Source organism: Rhodnius prolixus, unplaced genomic scaffold, assembly GCF_049639745.1.
Source record: "Rhodnius prolixus isolate KJV_2025 unplaced genomic scaffold, Rpr scaffold_9, whole genome shotgun sequence".
Lineage (NCBI taxonomy): Eukaryota > Metazoa > Arthropoda > Insecta > Hemiptera > Reduviidae > Rhodnius > Rhodnius prolixus.
The window spans coordinates 6,473,340-6,500,138 of NW_027411604.1; the positions used below are offsets into that span (position 1 = coordinate 6,473,340).

Genomic DNA, 26,799 nt, shown 5'->3' on the forward strand with positions numbered 1-26,799 from the left:
GAGGGACAAATTGAATGTGTGCTCGATTGATTGAACGCGTGTGGGATCTGAAGTGCAGAAAATTTGCGGAATTCGATTTCTGTACTTATAGTTTCGGTCACATATCAAACGGGTAAGATCTAATGAAAAAAATATCCACTTTGAGCACATTTTTGGCACTAATCTAGTAGGTCGCGGACTATGCTGACTAATGAATAAAGTAGTAATTTAATCAATATCACTGTTTCTATTTATGATCTTTTAATGCATAACATTATTCAAACACTGGAGTCAGTCACTTTTATTGATGACAATCACCATTTTACTAGAATCCTCCTTTGCTACCAATGATGATTCGCTATTTCAGCAAATTTTATTTTAATAAATCTATCATTTTTTCCATGTATTTTTTTTTTTTTTTTAATGAAGTAAGTAACAGTTTAGTTTTTGCAGTTTCAATAAGGAAGTATAAACTTCGTGGGAAATATTTCTTGCTAGTAGGTTGAAGTTTTTTAAACTTTTCTATTCATTTATAGGCGTACTCTAAGTAGACTCAGTAAGATAATATTTCACTTAAAAAAGACGTTTTTTAATAGATTTAATGATTAGTTATTACCAGTCTCATTATTTGAAATTTTAAAATATGTAGCTGAATGTCAAGTTGAACTAGGCGATACGGTTAAGACCTGCTTAGTATGATTGTCTTCAACCAACTTGAATGCGTTTGTAGAATATATTTGTGCACTAAATACGAGTAAACGTAAACTTTGACTCTTAGGACCGATAGGTTGAATAAATTACATCACATTTTAAGATATTGGTTTTAAAGCTGCTGAAGAAATGTTTGACCAGATTTCACAACATTCACTTCACGGTTTAGTCTGTTGTCAGCCCTTGCTAATGGTAAGATGTTCCCTGTTTCTCATGCATAATCTTGTGATTCTGGGAAATATCACTTATGCATCTTTCTTGAGCATGATTGGCTCAGAAAATATCTGGTATCCCACAAAGGGTGGGTGCAGTCGGTTTGCTGACTGTGCAGGTGTAGGAGGAAAGGTCTCTTCTAACTTGGGTCGCTTTCGACGCAATTGCTGTACTGTGAGACCTCTGTCCAGATAAGATGGGAGTCCAGACAAGATAAGACTTATACCATGGACCTTATCAAAGGAAATTTTCGCTATGAAAAGTAACAAGCGGTTGGCACAATTCTTTTGATTGCAGTCAAAAGTTAAGTGCAATAACTCCGCTTTATTCCCGTATGGCAATCATCTCTCGTTTCATCAAAATTTTCTAGTGGGAAACAATTAAGGAAAACAATGTTGCATTTGTTATGGTTGTACAAACTCAAGAAGTAGGAAGTCATGCGAATTACATTTTTAGTATAAATATTTTAAAGATCTTAATATTCATCTTTTTTTTTCTGGTAAAACAACCAATTTAGAATATTTATCTAGTAGGTTACAAACAGGCCCTGAGGAAAGGTAACAAATTTTATTTAAGTTTTAAATTTTCTAGAAGTGACTTGGATAAAAGAACTTTTAAGATGAAGTCTGGAATGAAACCAGCTGCGAGTAGAGAGCTACATGCACCACCCACACATAAAAATATTGTCGTGTGCAATGGCGATCAGTTCATGAAGGCCAGACCTTGGACTCGAGCAATACTGTCTTCTATTTAAGTATGTTTTATATGCTTATTTACCCTTTTCAGTTCTTTTTTTCTTTTAACACATTCAATTACTTAAATATTATTTAAAAAAATATATATTTCATTTGTAATTGCATCAATAAAAATGTGATTTCTTAAGAATATGATATCTAGACGGAAAAATTAAAAACTTAAGACTTAACACTTCCTCCACGAACTTATCATTTACTGAATTTATTTGAAGTTGTTCAAAGAAACAAATAGCATAGGTGCCATTTTTTTTCCAAATTTTAGGATCCTTGAAATTGACATTACGTTACGTGCCCTTTTATATATAAAGTTATCACTTGAGTTTTATGAGTTGTTTTTTTTTTAATAACTCTAGTGACGCACGGTTATTAATATTGGGGTGGGTGGATAGTTCAAGGAAAAACTACTCCAGTTCGTCCTTTGTTTAAGCATATTAAAGACTGTTAAAACGTTTAAAGATTAAGAAAACTGGCAAGAAATTAATCACGTTATCTTTCCACTGTTATTTACATTGTGTCTGTATTAAATGACGTAATTTTCTTAAGTTTAGTTCCCAAATAAGTGGCAGTAAATTTTATCTCTTCGCAGATAGTTCAGAATGTAACTGTTATTTTTGTTGAGCAGTAAGCCTCATCATTTGAAGTACTCTTAAGGCACTCCTGAATCCCAAATTCACTTAAAATTATTCTTACTTAGTGTTTTACGAGATGATTATCATTTAAGTTTTATGAAATGGGTAGAGCAGTTTTCCAGAAAATTTCAAATAGCTTAAATTTGTTGAATTAAATGCAGTTCCCTTTTTTTTTTTAGACTTTTCTCAAAATTAAAATACTAGCAAATTGTTCCTCTTTTGAAAATCGGGTAGTGTGAACTTAAATTAGTTGTACTTTTAGAGAAACTCAAGGTAGTGGTTTGTTACCTTGACAAAAATTAATATTAAACAAAAACAGCGAATTGCAGCCGACCCCTTGGGGTATCGGAAGGAAGTAATCAAATTTATGCTTGCTGCGATTTTCCTTTCTGGAGCCATGCACCTTCCCATAGAGGAAGAGAGAGTTTCACTTTCTGTATATTAAAGTCGGAAGTTTTTGTACTGAAAATGACAGAACAAATAGTTGGAATATAATTAACGAATTCTCACTTATGACACCAGTCCATACTCTCTATCCCCCTATGACTGAGCAGCACCAATAATAACTGATAAGACCAACATTGTCGCGGGCTACTAAAACGTTAACAAAAGTAGTGGGGAATTACACCGGTGACAGGTGTTAAACATCTGCTTTCAAGCCGCGACTACAAACCTCTAAACCAATATAATCTTTAAAAAAAAAAAATGTAATAATAATTCATAATAAAATTAAAAACCCCCTTTCGAGTCAAAAAGGTTCTCCAATTACGTTTACTCAGATACACAACAGGAAGTTGTAGAAATGGAAACCATCAAACTGTCTATAATCTGTCCCTTTCCCGGGTGTTGGTGTTTAAAAACATTTCTTCACTGTGTTAGCAGTGGATTGCTTTTTTTTTAAAAAAAATGGATGATATATGTAGAATTTTCTTTTCTCTTGTGGTGCAAAATAATTTTCTCGTTTTTACTTCTTTTATTTACTACGAGAAAAATATGCATTTCAAGTCACTTTGTAATTTGTAACATGAAATATACATGAATTCAATAACATTGAGTATTCTTCGATTTTGGTTACTGATTCAGTCATCATTGAAATTTGAAATATTCTTCCTTTCTTTTGGATATATTCAACAATTATCATTACATAATCCAACTTGGTCTTTTATTGTACACTTTATGTATTGCAGGGAGCGTAAAGAATTTAAAAAAATTAAAATATGAGTTTCGTTCAAGAAGTTCGGGAAAAGGAAATCACCTAGAGTTTCGGCAAGCGGATGATCCGTTTCTAAGGTAAGAGTTACTACTGGTCTTCAATTACAGTTGATGAGTAAGTAGTTTATCTTGTAAAGTTCTAAAATCTGCTTGACAATATAGTTTTATTTAAGAGAGTTAAAGTCGAACGTCTTTCTTTCTAGACGGAAACAAAAAATTTCGAGTTATTTGAACTGGATCTCAATGCGCATGTGTGGGTATATTCTAAATAACTACATAACATTCGTTATCAAAGAAGGCACTGGCAACATTTAAAATAATTTGTGAAAATTCTAAAAAACTTAATTTTTAAAATAATTTATTGCTATTATTATTATTTAGTAACAATATTGTTATTACCTTTTTATGTAGATAAAGAAGGTAAGCCTTAAGGAAAAATAATAGTAATATAAATATATCACAAACACGTAATACTACTATCCAATTTTTTTGTTACATTCACAATAGAAATAGTAAAGCGACACAAACTTAGCCAACTGACTGCAGTTTAAAGAAAAAAACTCATACAGACAGCAGTCCTTCCTACCCGGTTAACTCCCCACTCTTGAATAGCTCCTGGGTCACTTTACCTCACCACCCTTTCATTTCTAGTGTCCCCTCCTAAGGTGTAAAGGATTTTTTTTTTTTTTACCTTCTTCTTTTTCATGACAAGGTATGCCACATTGTCATAAAATGTCTAATATCTTCTGTTTTCTGTTCGTGCAGTTTTTCAATTTAGAGTATTTTATTGGAAATACCAAGTTTCCACAGATTTCTTGCACAGATTCTGTGAAAGAGAGATATCTGTCCCAGCATAAATCAAAAAAGGAAAATCACAGAATCTTTTTATATTTCATGTTTCACTTAGATGCCACCATTTTTATTAGGTCTATTACTGGTCACGCCATAACTGCGGGTCACCTCTACATTCTACAATATGAGGTTATATGGACAGGCGCTGGGTCAGCAATTCAATTGAAGGAGTAAAAAAATAAATAAATAAATCAGTTGCTTATGTGGCTGCCTAAGTTTCAAGATAATTCAAACACATAGAGAAAGGCAGATCTAGGGACTTGAGAAGACACATTAAGTAAGAATTCAATTTAATTCACGCAGCTCGGAGGACTAACCTAAGATTAGAATTTAGGTTTTGCCTTGGTGAGATAGTGCCCATAATGGGTCTAAGTCCTGGACCATTTGAGTAATAGTAGATACCACCAAAGGTCCTGATAAACGTTTGATCAATAATTTCGTACTGGAAGTGCTTCTTTCTAGAATTGATTTTTAAAAAAATATTCTTCGAAAATTGCTCCTATTTTTTAAATATTGAGTTTACGTTACAATGATCTAATAATAAGAGACCGGCAAATAATATGTCGCTATGTCCACACAGATAGATAAAATTGCGCATCTCGTGTCTATGAAAAAACTACTGCGCTTCTCCATAGACGACTGGAAGCAAATGGAGTGTTCTGCCTCTCTCTGTTTCACTTTATGGAAAAGATCTCCTCTGAAAGCCAGTACTCCAATATTTTTAATTAAATACTTAATCAAAGGTCATTAAAATTAAATATAAAATTGTAGTTAATCAATTTTCTCATGTAAAGAGGCTTCCAGAGAGGACAGACGAGCTTTCATTACAATCTAACGATTAGCGATATTGGAGGGAACAGAACAGCCCCAACATGCTTTGCTAATATAATCGTTTAAAAATTTAACCTAATACCACAATACATCTTGGCTTTGCGGTCCCCGTCCATAAACGCTCAGTTGTCGTGGAGTCATATGAGTTTGTACTTACTGCGATGTACTCGTTTTTATATGGCTATTAAATAAAAACGTTTTTTGTAGATTCAGTAGCACATAGCATACATTTCTGTGATGAAAAATACGATGGACTCAAATATTCACAATACAATTAATTAAATATTAAATCAGGTTACACACCCACTCCTTTGGGAGGTTCATTCACTTTTCTAGTTAAGGAAGTCATTGTTTCTTATTGATCTAAATTCTTAATTACATTCGTCACTTACATTTGTTTAATCCCTCAGTTGCAATACTAATTATTATTATTATTATTATTATTAAGTGGATAAGTTTGCATTTGGATACCATGTTTGGCTTTAATTCTAATAAGACGTTTATTACTTAGCCACTGAAATCTTAAATTGTATTTTATCATTTCAGCAGAATTCTACAGAAGCGTTGGAGAGCAATTAAATATTAGTACGTCGCAACGGACATATCACTAATTGGAAGTCGTTAACTACGCAGCAACGGACTTATTTCTTAGTGCGCTCGTCTCTGCACAGCCTAGCTTGCAAGTTTTCTAATCTTGGTGAGTCTTGTTACTTACAACTAAGTAGTTTAGCAGTACCTTTTTTTTTCAAACTAGCCTTACTTCCTACTTCTTTTCAAAATTAAGTGGACATAACACTACATAAATTCATAATTTTAATATACATGTAACCAAACTCCAAGGCCCTGACCTGAAGAGGAGAACCAAGAACCAAGCAGTGCACATCTTGGGGTCTCCGCTTAAACATACTTTACGGTCATCGTGGTGTCTACAGTGGTCGCGAAGTTATGAATACCCTAAGCTTGCTATACGTAATCAATGAAAGGCTCTTTTTGCTATTATCCGTCAGTTAGGCTGGCTGAAAGCTTATACGGCTTTTGAGATTTATCGATTATTAATCAGGATATCCTAATTTAATTCTAGTCCCAAAAAGTACAACTTTAAAAAAAAAAAAAAAGGAAATTAAGTTTAAGAGCACTTTCAGGAAAAAAAAAAAGTTAGATGTTATTTTTAATTCTCCATGATTTTCTTGAAATTTCTGTTTTAATCCATTCCTTAAACGTACCTTCCTCACATAAAAGGCTGAACATTTTTTCCTATTATTTCTCCAGGAAATTCCATTCTGGGAATTCTGGAGAAGATAGAGAAATGTTGCTAAAATTCTGGGTTTGATGGAAATACCCACGTTCCGTCAGGCTATCCTCAAAAATGTTTTTATCATTAGGTATCCATTTTGAAACATTGACATTTTAGTGAAGAATTCAAAATTAAATAAAAACCTGTAGAATGCATTAAGAGAAAGTTATGTTGTATTTACTCATAAGAATCGATTTAAAAAAAATGGGTTACATCTTTCTTGATCATTTAAGTCGTTTCGTGAGCAGAAATGTAACCCTTTGTCTGGGTATTGTTTCTAAAAATAGAAGAGTACTGTTTAACTCAATATTACCTTTCACCTCCTTAATTATAACATATTACTACCGAAATTAATTGCATTCTATTTCTCATAAATCTGAAAGTAAGGTGAAGTGCAATGTTAGAGAACAGGTACTGAAAAAAAAAAATGATCATGAAAATGATATGATAATAATATTAAATTACCGTTCTTCTCTTTAGTGTAATACTCATGATGACGTATCGTGTGACCAAACTGAAACTACTTTAAGCAAAGATCCCGTTAACTAATGAAGTGAATGTAAACTATAATACTCTTATTTTTCTTTCTTTTTTGCTTGTTTGTTTACTTTCATTAGAAATGCTTTGTTTTTATTTATTTTTTGATTAACCTTTCACTAACATAATAAAGCACTAAAAAACAAATAAAGTATAAACAATTATGTGATTATTTCGTTATTGCAGTAAAAGATGTATCTCTTTTTTCAGTTTCGGGACAAAGTTTGCTTAATCTGTTTTCCAATTCTCATGCTTTCTTCGATTTTTATTAGAATCAGCTTTGGGAATAGTAAGTAGCTGGTTTGCAAACTCCTCATCTTCAAGCATCTGCTCTTATATTTGGGAATAAATATACTTTCTTTTCTTCCTTCTACTCAAACAAATTTGCTAGCCAAAGGCCAATTTTTTTTATTAATTATTATTATTTTTTTAATTTGAATGAGATTTGGTTAGGTTAAATGATATACATATTTATTTATTTCTGCTAACGAATATGTACTTATGAATTTTAATTAAAGTCTGTCTTCAATGTTGTTAAGAGATTTTTATAAACATATTTGCATATAGGTTAAATTCTAATCTAATAAAATTAATAACGTTGATATAATGATTGATTCATGTAATTTTTAAATTATCAATCAAAGTGTCTGATAATTTTTGTTATCTCTCTCGTTACTCCTCATTGATTCGTCTTATGGATTACATATAATTTGGGGGAAAAACCAAGTTATCGTGTGATCATATGATTTTATACAATCATTTTTAAAGTTTTTAAACATAATTGACTCTTTTTTTTTGAATTGCTTAAATAAAAATGATTGAATAAATCACGAAGAAGATGGACATGCATTTTATTCGTTTATTTTAGCGTATGGATGCTTGTTATTGCCCTCTTCGTTTTAGACAAAACATTTACTTTTATTGGTTCAGTTCCTGAGACATTTTTAAAAAAAAAAAAAGAAAGAAAAACCACGTTACCGGGCAACAGTTGTAAGTCGTTTCTTTCTTACTGCTTTTTAAACTTTTAGGAGGCTTTCTTTCTGTAACTATAACACGCTTCAACATTTTTAATGTTCCTTAATATTGTACGGATTATTAGTATGGAAATAATGTTTGAAGAACCGATACTGCTAGGAAGTAGTGGTAAATGTTATTGTTTTACTTCTGATTAATCTTTTTTTTTTACGATTCTTTGAAGCCGATCCTTTGTAGGTTCATAAATAAATATAAGATTTTGACTTTTTGCGTGCTGCCTGTTTCGAAATGTGCTTTACAAATCAATTGCGGAGAAGTGACTATTTCTTCTGAATACTGCGGCAATCCTTTCTAACAAAATCTTCTGATCATTATCCTGCCTATAATGGAAAAGTTTATCATACCACCAAACTTGTGTCTTGAAGCTTTACTCACATTCACTTTCCTAACTCCTTAGTCTAATCAACAGTCAGAACGGAAGGTGGGTTCCTACAAAAAAAAAATCCAGTGGGTCGTGGTGGCAAAGGATGACTGGCCAACCACTTTAGATAGAATAAAGTGGAGGTAAAGAAAAGAATTTCCACACCTTTATCTACTAACATAGGACATTAGGTCACAATAGAACAAAACTATTGTGTTCTTTCCGTAAAATATATTTGGGCATTAACAGAGTAATATTAGCGGAAATTATGCAGATAATCTAATTCTCTCAGTATAAATATAAATTTTACTTACTTCTTGTTTTTAATGTCCAACATTTCCTAAAGAAATACAAAGATGAGCAGCGTATTAACATTTCTTAATAAGTTTAGAGTAAAGAAATTCTAAATTTATTTTCATTTAAATAAACGATTTTGGATTTGACTATCCTCTGTGGAACACAACTCCTGCAGCAAAGCAATACAATAAACAAAGTAAAAATAGTTTATTTTTTTGTTTCTCAAAAGATGTTTTCAAAAAAGATTACCCTGACAAGAAAAAAGCTAATCTCTTCTTCCAAACAATGAGATTTTGTCTTGTTTGCTTCTCAGAAAAAATTATGTTTTAATCTTAAGTGAAGTACAAAGCGCAGTAAAGTGGGTTCTAATTTTAGTAAAATACAAATCTCATTATCTTTTTGTTTGCTTCCAACGTGAACCTTTTCAGGGTTTAATCTTTTTCTTCTACGTCACTTCTTTGCATCATTACAATAGTTTTTTCAAACAACATCCAAAAAACATGTATTATTACATACATTATGTTTTCGTACGTGGAAATAGTGTCCCAAGTAAAATGACAAAGTACTTTTTTTAATAAAAGAAAAAAAATGAAATGTCTTAGAACCAAGGTTATTATTTATTAGTAGATTGTCGGATTAATTAATGTTATTTCTTAGTAATAATTTATTTTTAACTCAAATTTATGAAGATATAGTTGATTTTTAAAGAATCTAATCGTAGGAGTTTTGTGTTTCATAGTTTCTGCTCTGAACTCTTCATTTAAGATAGGCTACTTTGAAATATTATAATGTGATCTAAAGCGTTAATTTTAGTACCTACTTCTAAAATCAATTTACCAATCTTACAGGGTTGTAATGAAGCCACTAAATATGGGGGAAAGTAGTGGAAAAAGCAAAGTGGAGACCTAGTGCAGAAGACGACTATCCGAAGCAGCTTGAAGCCTCAACCCATTACCAATGTTGAAAAGAGTCAACTGAAGCGGTTCGAGGATGGAGGTTGAGTAATCAATTCCATCGGTAAGTTTTGGATGTTATGTTTATGTTACAAAATATGATTAAGGTTATATTAACACTAGTCACAGTTAATAGGGTAATATGTAATAGTGCAACACTAGTTATTTTTGTAATCAGAGAAAAAATATCAATCCATTAAGAGGGAAGCAAATATAAAATTCGTTACAAATATCTAGTTAAAGAAACTAGTTTTACGTGTTACCTATGAAACTTGTGCGTTAATGGTTCTCAACTTGGCTGTTCCCTTATAGATTAAATTTGTACATAAAAGTCAAATTTTGCACTACTCACGTTTTCTCATAACTACCTTGGGAAAAGAAATGTTTACTTTTTTTTCTATCTAGAGCAACAATGTTGAGTCATGAGCACTCAGGTATGTTGTTCCCAAATAAGATATATGACGAAGATAGTGTTTTCCTTAAGATCTTGATTATAATACCGCGCGTCACGCTGTCTGACTCACACATGACCTTATTATGTATTCCTTGTGACTTTTAAACTAAAATGTGGATATATTTAAATTGAAAATTCCTAATACATTTATTGGATTTTTCTTTCGTTTCACTTCCTTCCAATAGCTTGAGAGGAAGTTCTTATGATTGTGGAAAATTTTGTTAATTAACTATTTATCGGAAATACATCTGAAGTTCTTTATAATGTGTGCATTCATGTATAGAACATCTTCAAAGAGAAACGTTGCAGAAATCTCAAAACAGAAATATTTTTGTTTTGTTTTCATAATTTCATGTACCATTGACGCTTGTGGTTCTAAGATTCTGGTCCAAATACTTCAACTGAAAGTGCGACTTTAAAGTTACAATTTAATTCTGATGACAATTTTCAGAATTCTACTATTTTCTTCAAAGTAGCATCATCTATTTTCTGTAAACCTCAAAAGGATGTTAAGCTTCCCTCTTTTACAATTTTAAAAAACAATTTCAATAATAGAGGCATTGCAAGATTTAAAGAAAAATAGTTTAATAGAAAGTTCTGTTTTACACAATTTTTTTTGGCAATTTTCACAAAAAGGTCTTCATCAATCCTTTAAACTGTGTAAAAATGCTCCCTCTGTCTCTCACTCTCGGTATGTGAAGGTAAAAAAAGATAACATTAATATTTTATTTAAAACATATTGAAAAAGTAGGATATGGCAATTTTTGTATCTTTAATAACAGAATTTATCGTGATTTCAAGGTATAAAAAAGAAAAGAGATTTGTTCCGCTTTGTAAGGTCATTATACTTTGCAAAGGTCAACTATAATGATAGAGGTTTAGAGAAAGGGAGAGTGAGTGAACATTTATCAGTGATTTGATGAAGGCAGAACGCTACTTGTTTAATAAAAATTCATAGTTATCCGACTCGTTCATGAGCTAGCTGCTTACATATATTTCTTTGATATTGTTTATAAAAAATAGGTATCTCTTCAATTTGCTTTATTATGTGGATTATAAGGATTACTAAGCAGCATCCAAAGTAACATTCTTAGTTATTCTTTGGATTAAACTTATGTTTGCGATGAAATTTCTTTTAACGATTTTAAACAATTTATTATTATTGTTATTATTATTATTATTATTATTACTCTGTCACTTGTTGGGATTAGGAACAAAGAATTCACTTTGACTTTATATAATTTAATACTGATACCTTGGGCGATCATACGTAGAAAGTAATTCCATTTTAAGTCAAAATGTATTAACATTACGACAGGGAACATGTGTAAAAAAATACAGTTTTGATCAACCATTTCAAGTGACCTTAATAATAATTGCTAAGTGGAGTACCCGCAGACTTATAGAAAGTGTCAGGGTTCACTGTCTCCAAGTTGCTTGAAGGAACGTGAATCTTAAAAGTATGAATGCTCTCAACAGTTCCTACTGGTAGGCAGCTTTTAAAATTTCCTGTTTCTTGGTCACGGAGTGCAGAAGATTCTGGCGCAAAAAAGATTGCGCAAGAGTCAAAGAATTAGGGAGTTATTCCATTCTTTGGTTCAGAACCTGCACATATAAGGTAAAAACAACGTGCACCATTATGAAAGCAATAGCTCTTCTCTTCGTATTAGAAAAATTCAAAAGAAGAAATGAAACAAAATTGTATGAATTAAAAGATTTTGTTTTTGAACGAACAAATAATGAAAATCAGATGATCTAACTTGTTTGAAATTAGTTTATGAACGTAACGTGAGTCACGCTTTTCAAGTTGAATCCGCCCTTGTTTGATAATTTATTTGATCATTCAGCGTTCAGTAAATAAACTTTCACTGAGAAATCTTTCGTTTAATATATATTTATGTATTTAGAGAATTATTCTCAAGAGAAAGGAAACAAAAATCTAAATACTAAATTCAAAGTTCATTGAGTCAACTGTTAGCTGACGTCATCATCTTGTCTAGCTTCTTTTAAGGCAGGTTAGGTTATTATTACGACAGAAGGCTTGTACCGATTAGATCACTGTATTTTGTGTTAGGTGATTCATTTCTTAACTACCTTCGTATTTTCGTCTCATTGTTAACTGCTTTTAACTTTTTATGATGGAAAGTTTATTTACAAGAAGTATTCACAGTAACAAATGATTTTATTTGTAAAACATGCTGCAGCATTTCTCTGAATTGATGTTAGTATCACCAAATTATCTTTAATATTTTTTCATTGAAGATTTTACATAAATCTTTCAATTTTCTAATTAATAAGAGATGATGTACAAAAAGTTAAGTTTTGTGGACAGACTTTATAGCTTAGCCCGACTTGGTGGTAACTTCGTTCAACCTGTATAGTAGAACAAATAATTTTCAATTTATTTGCCTACTATGAATATTATATAAACATTAAAAAAGAAGATAGAAAACTGTTTGATTCGTTAGATTTAAAAATATCAAACTCGAGGTATTCTAAGCACTATCTTAGCTTTCTGATGAGAAATATGTGGACCAATGTCACAATAAAAACTTCAAGTGGCTCCTCTTGAAACTATCATATCACATGCATCAGCAAATGATGTCACACAGCAGTATTGTTTAATTTATCTCATTTCCGTTGCTAGATCTGTAAATAACGTCAGAAGACACTTTAGCTTCTTCACCGTTACGTTTAGATTTTTTTGTGAAATGAGAAGCATTGCATACCATCTTGTTTAATTTTCAAATTTGAGTTTTTACCGAGAATATTTGAAGGGAGATTAAAAACACTGCTTTTTTTCGAAGATGGACTCTCACCTAACCACCTGTTACCTGAAAGAAATTGGAACGTAATTTCTCCCCGAACATAATAGACACTACTTTTATTGCCAATAGTGTAGGCCAGTACGTTTCGGACGATAGTATAGATTAATGCTTGATATCGATCATACAGATTGTAGCCCTCTGATAAGGGTAAATCGTGTCGTGATAGTATCCAATAATAAATCAAGATACTTAATTTTTATAATATAGAAATATATATATCCTGGGTTATACTAACTGACTTTGCAAGTATGTGTTGAATTTTGTTGTTTGAGTTAAAATAAGTATGCGGCATGTTCGGTTTGCACGACGTCCTATTTTGCCAAAATGGCACCCCCATCCTTCATAATGTTCTTCCTCTATTTTATGGAAAATTAGAGGTAACGAGAACAAAGCAGTGTAAATGATGGGAAGTTTAAGAGAGATAATAAGAGAGCAAAATGGTGAAGAGCTACAAGGCTTGAGCGATTTGACAAGGAAAGCAACACGCATGTTTGTTCCCGGCTTCGTATAAAATTTTTCCTAGGGAAATGAAAAAGCAATTATTACATTTAAATTTAAAATAATGAAAGATTATAAAAATGGGACTGGATAGGATGATTAGAGATTTCATTTCTACTACCCGCATGTTGTAGAAACTATGGAAGTGAGAATAGAATAAAACCATTGGATGGACGATGGACATCTTATGAGGATGTCTCTATCAAATGTGGTAAGAGATTAGGGAGGGCTCTAATAAACAAGTTGGTCAAGTTGGAGCCAAGCATTTGCGAATTTGAGGGTACGCTTGTTATTACCAGAAGTTCAAGTTGAGAAATTCTATTTTCAAGAATAAGAGCGAAGCCATGTGTCCAGGAAAGATGATTAGATAAAGTGGAGATAGTTAACTTTTTAATTTTCACTTCAAAATCGCTAAAAATTAAAGAGATTCATTCGGTTTGTAGGAGTACTTTTTAGAGAACCTCAAACTGACAATTTCGATAAAAACTCACTCTAAAATCTGCACGATTTCAGTTCTTACTTTTTATAAGAAGTTTAAGAAAGTGAATGTATTTTGCTTTATTTTCGATATACAATGGAAAAGTCGTTTCATAAACCATTTCCAGGCCTGGTGGCAGCACAAAACTTTTGACTAATTTGATTTTCACTTAGCAATTCTTTTTTTAAGGGTGTTATCCGTTGTTGGCAGTCGGAGATGAGTCAAAGACGCAGCTGAATATGGAAGGTCAACTTCAGACAAGTGGCAAAAATCGGCGAATGAGGTCCGGAAATAAATGATAAAGGTAATATTTTCAGTCGTTCAAGAAAACTTATTTAGTTTTTTATGAAGAATTAATAATGCTTATAGATTGAAGAGAATGTTAATTCATTACCATAATTGGATATTTCAAATAAGCTTGTACATAATTGTGTGAGCAGAATAGATTATAGATTGTTGTAGTTGTTAATCCAGCTGAAATAACTCTACTGAGTTATTGCAGCAATTATTATAATGAATTCTTATTTGTGGGTGGCACAATAAAGAACAGTTACTGCTTCGTAAGAAAGGCTTCCGTTTCCGTTTTTATCATTCCGTTGAGTGCTAATTATTATCATCACCATATCTTTATTATAATTAAGTCACCACACTACATACAAATTTATATTTTCAATACAGTGCATAATGTTATTTTTATTCCATTTAATGGTAACATCAAGTTAAATAACTATTCGCAAGGAGCATAAGTTCCTTATTGTTTCTTATGTTTGAATGCAACACAATCAAATCAAATTTTTTAAAGTAATGATTGGGAGTTGTTTTAATTGTTCTTTTTTTCTTTTTTTTAAGGAACTGAAGTAAACATTGAGCAACAAGAAGGATAAATGATGTGTGAATAAACAGGATATGAAGTATTTGAATCCAACGACTGACTAGGTACCTATTTCTTTCACACCTATTTTTAAAAGTGATCTAATCCCAAATTTTTTTAAGGCGGGGTTTAACGTCCTGTATTATCAGTTAAGTATCGCGGGCGTGGGCGGAAGCATATACTTTACTGTTGACATTTTTTTTTTATAACAAATAAAAAGTAATTATACGCGGGATTTGAATTGGAGATCTCCCACTTACTACAATCACACCCGCCCCTCATTTCATGGTTGTGATCTAAATTATAATTAAATAGGCAATGATTTTTCATAAAGGAATATCGCTTTAGTTACTGAATTACATACTAAGTCAAAATGGGCTCCAATTATCTGCCAAAGGCTTCACAAGGATAGATTTTCTTACAAGAGCATAAAAGCGTGCAAGAACTTGTCTAAAGAACTGAATCAGATTACTAAATACGTGTAATTATTATCTCTTTCAATGATAGTATCCCCATAAGATAGAATCTAGATATTTCTTCATCTTGCTTTCTTAGGGGAAACTTATCGCTTTGGTTTTATTTCTATTAAACGTTTAAATCGTTCTCACTGTAATAAGCATTCAAAATCTATAACTTTCTTCGCGCATCAGCCAATATAACGATATCAACGGCAAACAATTCTCCACTACCTGCCTGTTCATGTTACTTTTACTTTTCTTCATTCGACGTATTTGTTTTGTTAGCCCTCTTTCTATTATACAAATGTGTTAACACGTCCTCTGTGGTTCTCCGTTACATCTTCTAATGTTGTCTTATATCTTATTTCTATGTCCTCCTTCACTTTTTCATCGTACTAGCCATTTTTCAGTTTTTAATTTGCTTCCTGTACCCATTGTTTTTGAGATATTCTTCTCTCTCTCACACACACACGCACATGCACAGATTGCGCCATAAACATTTTTTCGGGTTTAATAGAATTTCAAAACAAGTAATATCGTTTTTCTCTGAAGAGATGTAATTAATAATTCCCAAACTTACATTATTGATAATGAACGAAATGTTCGATTAAATTTTTTAGAAAAAAAATGACCACATAAATATTCATTAGGGGTTAATTTCCTTTACCGGTGTTGTGTTACACTCTAGAAGTATAAGTCACTATAGAATTGTAACGATCATTAACTAGCACGCTATCTGCAGGTAAAATTCATTCAAGGCCAGGCCACCCATTTACTTTTATTCATGAATGAAGAAATGTAAATTACCATCCTTTCATTTCCTATTACAACCCTCTTGAAAATAAAATTTTCAATTTTCACAAATTATTCCAAGAAAATTTCGTTACTTTTTCACTAGTCGTATCTTTATTTTTAATTTTCTATTACTGTTCTAAGATGAAATTTTATTAAATTAAAAAAAAATCTATTTTTTCTAATTTCTTGTTTCTCCAAACCGTACCAAAATGATTCTTTTTCTGGTCTCTCAAAGCTTTGTTAGGCTCGGCGCTGTGGAAATACTGAAATTATTTATAGTAATACTTCCCACTTTGAAACGATAAGAATCTTACAATAACATTTTAATGTGATGGAGGATATTTTCTGTAACGAGAGATAACTGCTCGAATATCGGCAATGCTTCTAGAAAATAAACATTAAATATGCCAAAAACGTTTTTACCTAATATTTATGTAACAATGCTATTAATTTGTTCGTTTTTTTTTCTGCACATTTGCGTGTTCTTGTTTAATCAATTTTGTTGTTGACATGTTTTTGTGTTGGTGGGGAGCGAGGAGGAAATTGACTCAATATTTTCCGTTCTTTGTTTCCTTTACTAAATTTTACTTTGCCATTTTTTAATTTTTAAATTAATTTCTTCAGTTTTGTTTTGAAATGAAGAGATGTGAAATTAATAGGAAAATTATTTGTATTTTTTACTTTCTTTTACTCCTAATAGAAGTAAACGATCTTTTCGAAATTGAGTTTATATCGGAGTGTTTGTGTTTATTTTTGTGTGTGTCAACGTGATGTACGTTAAATGTAAAGTTGCAGAAAGCTCCCACTCAATTAAATTTAAATTCAGTTACCATTGTAATTATTAACTAAAAAATAATGTGCGATTATTTAGGAATATAGCATTCATTACGCATCCAAATAGTAAATATTATTTAAACTTTAAGGAATATTCAAATCGTGGAATAATTGATATTAATAATATGCAAGGCGTGCCTCTTTACATGACTAATACCTGCCCACTAGAATAACCAATAACTAAAATTTGCATCTAAATTTCTTAACTTCAAATAAACTTACAATATTATTGAATATTCAGCGCTTTTTTCTCAAACGTGTCAAGATTCAAACTTGGAAATGACATATTTTTAACTAATAGAACTAACTTTATTAAAAATAAATAAGTCACTTCCACAGAATAATTCTTTTTTCTTAGGACTAGATCAGTATTTTATAATCACTGATAAAATCTAACTGAACTATAGAGAACTTGGAAGTATTGATAGCAGTACGAAATTGATGTTCATTTTATAATATCAATAAATTATAGACAGAAAAAAATAAAAACCTAGAAGTTACTAAAGGTATTAACCAATCAATCAATAATGGTTAATAATGCTTGTGATAAGTGCTGACCTTTGATATTCTAGACCTTGATTATTCTTCTTCTTTTTTTATTTTGCAAAAGAAAAAAGAAGTCCTCTATGACTGATAAAATATTTTCAAATAAGGTTCTAATTATGAAATCGTGGATTGTTCAGAATTACAGCTGTGGCCATTTAGAAGAGAGTTAAATGTGACATTTTTTTTTCAAAATTCACTCCAAAAATCCATTTAAAAAAAAATGTTTAAATTAAAAGTGATTCATACATTCAAGTAATTGTTGGTATAAGAATTTTTAATCTGGCTATCACAACTTCAGCCACGATAGCCGAGCGGTTAAAGGCGAGGCCCGAAAAAGCTGAGAAGTATTGTGGGTTCGATTCCAGGTTTTTTAGGCCTTGGATTTTATTTAGCGGTAAATATGAGAAATTACGAGTAAAGTACGTTTGCTAATCGCCTCGAGTCTAGGATACCTAATTTGGTAATTGAACGCAAAGCCCACCTTAAAAGATACTGATTATTTTTAACAGTGTTTAACTAAAATAGAACAATTACCGAATAATATCAATGTTCTCTGGAAAAATTTCTAGCCAAAGCTACAGGCTTTGACGTAACTACCAATGCTAGTAAAGTCAAATTTAAATAAAACTCGAATTAACTCGTGGGTTCCTTAACTTCACCCTTCATTTACACATCTGCTTAAATCAAGTTTCCTAAAAAAAAATGTTTCATGTAAAATTGAGATAATCAATGTTAAATAAAATTGAAATATAAATCGTTGAAAAACTAAAATAACCGTATAAAAAACTAGCAGAAAATAGCACTTTTGATTATTTATTTTCTTTAGTTGGAATTTCCGTTACATTTTTAATGTATTAATGTTACGCTCATGTGGAACCGTTCAAACTTCTAAAATGGCAGCCAAATTTCTCTCTAACATTTACTCTGATTCATTTCTTATTAGTGAACCATAAATTTTTTATATTTTTAATTGGTATTTCATGCAGAACATAGATCGCGTAATTTATATATTTTTATATTATAAAATATATATTGTAGTTCATATTTTTTTAAATATAAATATTATACATATAGTCCATCTTTCTGGCACAGACTCAAATGCTACAAGTCGTTCTCTTCATTAAGCACTATATTCTTGGAAGCAAGTCCTCTATATATTCTTGGACTTTCCGTAAATAGCGAAGGGCCTTAACCTTTGTAACTACTCTTCCCTTTGTTTCTGTGTAAATTTCATCTTCGATTTCGTGATTTTGTAAACTTTTTTTTTTGTATATTTCAATAATTTAAGAATGCTTCATTGTTTTTTACTTAACCTATACTGTTTTCTATTTTTTTCCAGAACAATGGTGGCATGTACAGGATGCAAATTCGGAAGAATTTGCAAAAATTGATGCTATATAGTTCACTCAGCAACTTTAGTGTTAAATTTCGACCAGTTTTTTTCTCGAACAGCCTAATTAATAATCTCATGAAGAACTTTGTCAAGGTATAAAAAGTTATGTATTGAGGCGTTTAGAATGAAGCTATAGCGTGAATTTTAGCTTCGGTTTGTGTTGTAAAAATTTAAAAATCTACCTATTAAAAGAGTTTTGTAACTATTCAAAGCTGCTTTATCTTTTCAAAAATATTTAATTAGTTGTGAATAAAGAAATAATCTCAAGGAAGTAATAAAAGTGTATTAATTATCTAGCTAAATAAGAATAGTCTAATAGCCTGAGTGAAACGAAGAAAGTTAATTTGCTGTTATAATAATGTGCGTCATGATGCTAATGATCTTTAATATTGTTAGAGTAAAGGTTCATTGAACTTCGGATTTCAATGATCAAAAGAAATAGTTAAAGATGGAAGTGCGATAATAATAAAGGTAGTTATCATCGCAGAAGATCCAGACGACTGCCAAGGGTGTTTTTTTTTATATTGACTAGCTAGCTTGGAATCACTAAGATTACTGCTAGCACCACCAATTTTACCATGAATCAGCATAATGTTCCTCTGAAATAATGGTCAGTTTCATGGGTGGTCGATTTATGCAAATGAAGAGTTATATCAAATGAACCCCTTGCAAAAAATATAAATAAGTAAATAAAAACTTGTATTCCTTTTACTGTGTTTAATATTTTTTATCTATTTTAATTAATTTTTTTACAATTGTTTATAGGGAGACTTACTCCGGATCTAGTACCAATCTTCGTTTGAAGAAACTGTAAACCACTTATAAATTCAGTTGGTCTATGAAAGCTATAAACGTTGGCACTCCCGGGACATATATGTACAGAGAGGAAATGGCTGAATTGAACTCAATGCGAATGAACTATTGGTCAAACTATAGATATCAAATACGACTTTATGTTAATCAGTAATCATACATAAAAACTTTTATAGGTATCATTCTATTTATTATAATTATTATTGTCTTATGATTTGGTTACTATTATAAATTTGCAAATTATGTTGTTTGTTTTTAATTTGCCATTCAAGTAGTGCTAATAATTTTATTTCTCAATTTTTCTTATAAGGGTATAAATTCTACATGTTCTTCCTTATCTGGTATAATTTAACTCTTCCTGTCAGATTTAGAAATGGATATCTCGTTCGGAAATCCATTTAAACGAGGCAAGAAATACGGATAATATTTCTAAGTCGGTTTTTGTTTTATTATGTAGCTTTAGAAAAGAAATAAGACAAAAATCTTAATTTTAATTTGTTATTTATTTATTTTTGTCTTATAGTTTAACGCAGGGGTTTCAAACTCAATTTAAAAACGGGCCAATTGATGCTACTGGCAAGATTCACGCGGGTCACATCACATTAACAAATCTTGTTTTTATATTCTGAAGTGAGGATTCAAGAATATATAAATAGGATAATTAAAACTCTATATACGTATTTGACGGCATATAAGACGCACTTTTTTGCCTAAATTAGGTCTCAAAAAAGTTACCTGCGTCTTATACGTGAAGGACACAGGTTAACTTTCAATACTGAATGCTATTTTTAGCCCGGATAAAGTTCTAGACTCACATAACTTTTTCTACATCTGCCATAATTATTTTATCAGGTTTAATAATGACTAAACTGCGTTGCTTTAATTTATAATTGACTGTTCATCCGAAAGGCTGGATGGACGAAGCTGGAATGAAACTGTGGTTACAGAACGTATGGGCGAGGCGACCTGGTGGACTCTTAAAAAAACCCTCTCTTTTGGTTTTGGATCAGTTTAGCGCCCATAGAACTGAAATTTACATATCATGTTCAAAATAGCCTGCCGTTTGTTAATTTTCCTTAATAAAAATATGTTTGGTAATTGCATTCAATGATTGTTTATTTGGCTTTTACGAAACGTGAGAACTAAAAGAAACCACATTTTAAGTTATTGTGGTACCGCGCTGTCGCGCGGACTATTGAAACTTTTTTTCCTTGTGTGTGGCCTTCTAAATAAGGGTGCGTCTTATATGCTGTCAAATGCGGTAATTGTATTTATGAAACGAAAATTATTATTTTTTACCCGAAAGTTGCTAGCGATTTCATCTACTTTGCTATATCTGGATTTAAAGACTGAGAGCGTAAGAATATATTTTGAGATTTCCTACTTCTTTTTGTCTTTTTTAAAATCGAATCATTCTGCAATTTCAATTAGAGTGGTAGACATATCGCTTCCAAACGTCGCCGGAACTGAGTCAATGTGTTTATACACGCCCGTAGGCCACCAGGTAAGGCACTGGACCATGTGTATACTCGTCTTCAGTAGCGAAAGAGTTAACGAAGGAGGGAATTGTGTATGTACGGTAGTGCCCCGACTCTCCTAAGCGCTATTTCCTTCATAACAATTTTTTCTGTTTTTCTTTTATTTCAGAACAAAGTGGGCCACAAAAAATAAATTATTGTTTATTTCATTAATTATTAAATTAGTTATAGGCTAAAAAAAAATTATGGTTTTGGCAAGGAACAATTCATTATAATATAAAAAAGGCAAATTGTCAGGTATAAAAGCTAAGCAGTATGTAAGAAGTTTTCACTTTCACCTCCTAAATTTTACAGAATCAAAAAAGATAGCGGCAATGGGCAAAAGACTATATAAGTATTTTCAAAGAAATACAACTGGTAACAACATTCAATGGTATTTCACTGTGATGGTGGCATTACTAAGTGATAAAAGCTTAAAGAGGGATTCGAGAGGTTCTACTCGGCAGTAACTATTGACGGTGGGTCAATGACCGAATAATAGACTTGAGGCCCTATGACCGGTGAGTAAGAGGAGGTGGTAAGATTGCCAGGCCATATGTGATTTCTTCTTGCCCTACAGAGGGAAATTAATTATTTCTTTGTATGCTGTATTAAGACGTTCACCATCACACAAATTACGTGTGCCCGACATTATTATTTCACAATTCTCTTTCTGAGAAATAAAATAAAATTTGGTGGGAACAATCGAATGATTTTTTCTTACAATTTTTACTCAAAAGAGAGTTAACTTCGCGTTCTGAAATACTTTCAGTTGCTGCAGCTAAAGCGTCATAACTTTCGGTTTGCAGAACTTTGTTTACGCGAAGTACTTCAAGTTATACTTGTTATGCTTATAAAAAGAAAAAGCTCTGTTAAAGCAACAATAGTAAAAGGTGTTTATATAATAATTGTATACAATGGAAGAAGTAAATGAGGCGTTTCTCTAGGTATTAAACTTCGTAACAATAAACCAACTAGCTAACTCAATGAATTTATAAGCTGCAATTAATTTATTGTTGAAAATAGATACACAATTTTTTACTTATATACACATATATTTAATGTTATTGTTAAAGTACATTTGTAGGAATTGTAAGAGAAAAAATAACATTCCTTTGTTCTTTTAGAAAATAAAAGAAATGAACTGTTTGTTTCATTTTATATGACGTTATCTACAATAAGTTTTAAAACAGAAAGAATTTCAGAGGAAAAGAAGTACTAAATAAAAAAATACCGTTGTGATTATTGAAGTTATTCACAACATTCACCTTCCGATTTATTTTATTTTTTGTCAAGCTAAATCAAAAAGAAATTTGTTATGCCACTATATCACCGTTTCTTTTCTTCCTTTTTTAAGAAAAGTTACGACAGTAAATGCGCTCTAATTCACATTTATTTTTTACGTTATCTCTGCCAAACCTGTTTTAATCACATCGTTTAGTGCTGTACCCATAATTTTTTTTTTTCGTTAGTAACTTTGCCTATTTATTTCTTTCCGCTGAATTACAAGTAAAAATTACTTCCCTATAACTTTTAAAGCGAATAACTGTTCTTAATTGTGACTAGGTCTTTTATAGCGTAAAAGTACACAATGTAAAAGGCAGTGATATATTTGCGATGAATGCAAGTCATGGTCTGTCTGCTTGCTTCCTTAGTGTTTATTTATTTTTTTAATTTTTTTAAGAATTTAGTGTGTATTTATTTAGCCGTAACAATTCATTTTGCAACTTTAACAATAAAAAACGTTTCCTTTGATTATAATCTTTCTTGCACCAACAGTTCATAAAAATATCAGTCTTCGTTATATGGATAAAAGTTAATGGTGCCGGAATATGCATAATTTTTTTTAAAAAACTGCAAGCTGCCATGATATTTCTGCCTATGGAATCTGTTGTCTTTCGTGGATACTAGACAGTTGGAGGGATAGTTCCAAACATTTAAAAGAAGTAATTCCGTAATTCTTGCTTAGAAATAAACATTGTTCAGTGTAACGTTTTCTTGTTTCTTACTCGTACGTAGTGTGAAGTTGTTTTTTTTTTCAGTTACACTTAAAGAGAACACTCTCTACAAAAGTTTTTCACGTAACAAAGTTTCAGAATGTGCCAATTTTGATAAGATAGATTTATACCATAAAAATGTCTGATTAATTTTTTTAAACTAAAAAAAGACTTTAGTATAATTTTTTATATGCAAAAAAGTGGGAATGTTTTCTATTTTTTATGGTTTGCTCTCTTTAAATTCAAGATGTCTTTAGTAAAAGGTAACGTTAATGTTTGACAGGCTTTTAAAATTGATGGCTTCAGCAGTAATCGAAAAATTAAGATTGCATTATGCGGTGTATCGTAATGCTTGGAAGAGATATTTGAGGAGTGATACTTGAAATTGAACGGAGAAGATACAACACATGAATAAAGGTAATTGTAGCAGGTTTAGACAACTTCATTAATAATATGTTTACTTTTTTTTTAAAGAAGAATTATTTCTCAATATAAAATCATGCCAATTGCTAAGTTACAATAAAAATACTAAGTTTGTTGTTTGGAACAGCGATCTGCTTTTCTTGTAGCATGTATGGATGGCATGCTAAAGGTGTTGTAGATGTGAACTTTGGCGATTTAATTAAACTCTTTTATGTTCTTTTGACGAGAATGAAGTGCTTTTTATTTTTATTATTTTTCTAAGCTAGAACGTAAGTTATGAAAGTAAGTGGTATTTGATTGGATTAAATCGGCAAACAACGCGACACTTTGTAGCAATAGATCGTTCTGTTTTAGTATTTAAGGGCCTGCACGTACAGGTTGCCAATGGCGGTATAGAAAATTGATAACTCTTCAAAAAAAAAAAACCTATCAATTTTAAGCACATCAATCATTCCTTGACAATCAAAATCAAAAATATCTCCTATCTCTCTCTCTGCATCAGAATTCGTCCATAGAATGTAGGTTAATAATAAATTTGAATGAGTATAAGTGATGATGAACTAGAGTTCGCCTATGGAATCATTAAACCCAAATAGTTGCTTAGATCAATTATCTCTGCCGTACTATACTATGTAAGTGTTGTAGGTGTCAAGATTCGTGTTGTTTGTCCGGAATATTGCCAGGGACTCGTACTTCTCGGTTTCCTAAAAAATCCCATGAACACATAGGCTGTTCGCTCTGTTTTTGGTGCTTGAGGTTTTCAAGCCAAGCTTTGAATATGTATAGCATGATAACTTGTCGTAAGAGCTGTGCTTGTGATCTGTATTTACAATACATTTAACCGTAATTATGGACCTTTTATTTTCGTTTGAATTTAAAAGGACTTTCACACTTGACGCAAATTTTAGTTGCAAATATTATTTTATAAAATAATTTACATTTATAATCGAAATAATGATTTATGAAAAATAAAATATCAATGACCTTGACAAAGCTTTTAAAGCTGTATGTAAGCGGTTTAATGTTTTTGGTCGTGTTGTCGTGTCAACACGGGAGTGACGTCAGGCCAATGAGAGGGTTGAATATCGCGCTTACCAACCCACTCACGGTTGGGTGATGCCTACTACCCACTTGTAAGTACTCCAGTTATGTCTGCAGAATGCCGATGACCAGTAATTCAAATTCCAGTGGTTCTAGCAGCGATAGTATGAGAAAATTAATTGGTTCGAGGGGTGCTAGTCCCGCATTGCCGCGGTCCAGAGGCAGTGAAGAGTAAGTTTTATTTCCTTGTTTTTGTTTTTAAAATTCGAAGTAAACAATTTTTTTTTTGCTTTTTCGAATCCCAAGAAAGTAATGTAATCTCGTTAGTTTTTCGATTTTAATTTTCACCAGGAATACAAGAACTGAGGGTCACCCTTATGCGAAGTTGGTCATTCTGTGTGTTAGTGTGTAAGTCAGAGAGCTTGAAAGTTATTTGGGCATTTGGTATTTTCCCTCTGAACCACTTATTTATTTTTATATATTTATTAAAAATAATATGTTTATTGTATATTATTTTTTCTTATTACCATGATTGGTTTTCGTGGTAGGTCTCCTTAAAAAATTAGCAAAAGTGCGTATCCTATACTATCCATCCGACTTTGCTTAAGTTCTAAGTAGGAGAAGAACCGTGGTTTTAAGTGGTGGAGCTTTATTTGAAAAATATCTCAATTTAAAAAATGCAGAATGTTCATTCGCTTCAATACTGATAAGAAAAGTTACCAGATATATCCGTTTTCTGATAGCAATTAACTTAAAGGAGTTTTTCACTTTTTTGAGTTTTTTTCGAAAATGACTCCCTTTTTTTTCTCCTGAGATGATATTTTTTCAATATTATTGCGCAAATATAAATCTATGAGTTGTAGCAATTAGTTTTGAAATATTTTTTTTAGGAGATTCGATTAAGGCCGCTTTTATGAGTGCAGGAGGATTTGGATGCATCTCTCTAACGTCCATTTCGGCGTAAGGTACTTTCCAATCACATAACTACTTTAAGTTTAAATGTTTTGCTAACCGTGTCTAAATAAAATTCTTCAACTTAAAGTTCCACTTCAACTACTGGATTTCTCACGACTTGTTTTTCTCAAAAAAGTTTATAGAAAGTTTTTGGAAAATCTTTTTGAAGTTACAAATAATTGGAATTGACTTTACTTATAAATATTTCCGTAGAAGGATGTGGATTAGCAGCTATTCCGTTGGAAACAACGGCGTCTCTCGAATATCCCTGTCTAAAATTACTAACAATACTCTAGGCCTGAAGAGGTAATTGATTTGTTCAAGTTCTTGGGTTTAGCAAACCAAACAAACACATTCTAGTTTATGGTTAAACACTCTTTCAGTTCACCTTTAAATTTAACTCTACAGATCAATTTATATAAAATTCAACATTTTTGAGAGCTGTATTAGTTATTCAAGACTTCTGAAGATTTCTATTATACCCACTCTGTTTATAATGTTTAATCTACTATGAATCTTTTCAGTTAATCATACGTACTTTTCCCTTGGCATTAGTAATGTTAAATTTTTCAGAAATGGTGAACGCAGTTAAATAATTTGTATAATAGCTAAGTTAGTTATCAGCCAAATCCTCCACGTTCTTTATATTTGCGTTTAGAGAAGTAAGTGTTGACGTCTAGATGGTAGTAATTAAATTAGACAATTATAACTAATTTTGTTATGATTCTAGATCCTTTGCCTCAAATTAACTTGATAACCATTGCTTGCATTAAAGCAATGCTTTAGATTCAAGAATTTGTTACTTCGTTCAATATTGGCGGCAACTAAATGGATAAAAAGCTGCCAGCAGAACCGTTATTTAGCTCTTTATTTGTAAATTACTGTTCAATTTGAATATTATCAATTCCAGCTAGCTTCCTACATTGCATGTGTACCGGTTTATTCCTCTAAACGGCTTCTTCTATTGTTTTATAATGAAATTCCTCGTGCTGTAATTTGGCCCACAATTGATTTCCCAAGGAAACTACTTCACAGGTTCGTTCAACCTAAGTTCTTTAATCTTAAGACCCAACTATTGAAGCGTAAGATTTAGTAGTCTACTTTAAGAGGAATAAATGTACTTAGCAAGCTTTAACATGTTGTTTAGCAAGGAGGATTTGTAAAATTTGTCTCCGAATTCAACATTCATTTAGGATCTGAGAATATTATGCTGCCTTGCTTTGATTTCTGTTTGTATTCC

At 31.4% G+C, this 26,799-nt stretch overlaps 3 protein-coding genes across 7 annotated transcripts in view; 2 read left to right on the plus strand and 1 right to left on the minus strand.

The window, feature by feature from the left end:
* The window catches only part of LOC141454590 (uncharacterized), a 37,090-nt gene extending 17,287 nt beyond the window's left edge, over nucleotides 1-19,803 (plus strand). For both annotated transcript variants that reach the window (XM_074129025.1, XM_074129029.1), the window contains exons 9-16: nucleotides 1,495-1,657; nucleotides 3,475-3,577; nucleotides 5,729-5,879; nucleotides 9,555-9,723; nucleotides 14,107-14,221; nucleotides 14,767-14,853; nucleotides 18,761-18,907; nucleotides 19,580-19,803. The gene's annotated coding sequence lies outside the window, so the exon portion shown is untranslated. The remainder of the gene's footprint in view (nucleotides 1-1,494; nucleotides 1,658-3,474; nucleotides 3,578-5,728; nucleotides 5,880-9,554; nucleotides 9,724-14,106; nucleotides 14,222-14,766; nucleotides 14,854-18,760; nucleotides 18,908-19,579) is intronic.
* Nucleotides 1-26,799, minus strand: part of Myo61F (unconventional myosin 61F) — a 46,676-nt gene that overhangs the window by 13,794 nt on the left and 6,083 nt on the right. Inside the window, exon 1 of one of the 2 annotated variants that reach the window (XM_074128940.1) lies at nucleotides 3,899-4,092. The exons of the other annotated variant lie outside the window; for it this stretch is intronic. The gene's annotated coding sequence lies outside the window, so the exon portion shown is untranslated. Of the gene's footprint in view, nucleotides 1-3,898; nucleotides 4,093-26,799 lie in introns of those variants that run through there. 2 annotated transcript variants of the gene reach the window in all.
* LOC141454567 (kinesin-like protein KIF12) overlaps nucleotides 24,651-26,799 on the plus strand; it is a 33,509-nt gene continuing 31,360 nt past the window's right edge. The window contains exons 1-2 of one of the 3 annotated variants that reach the window (XM_074128953.1): nucleotides 24,704-24,836; nucleotides 25,496-25,570. In XM_074128953.1, the coding sequence (XP_073985054.1) occupies nucleotides 25,539-25,570 (32 nt within the window). In that variant the 5' untranslated portion in view covers nucleotides 24,704-24,836; nucleotides 25,496-25,538. Of the gene's footprint in view, nucleotides 24,837-25,495; nucleotides 25,571-26,799 lie in introns of all 3 variants that reach the window. The other 2 variants (XM_074128951.1, XM_074128959.1) reach the window with 2 other exon arrangements.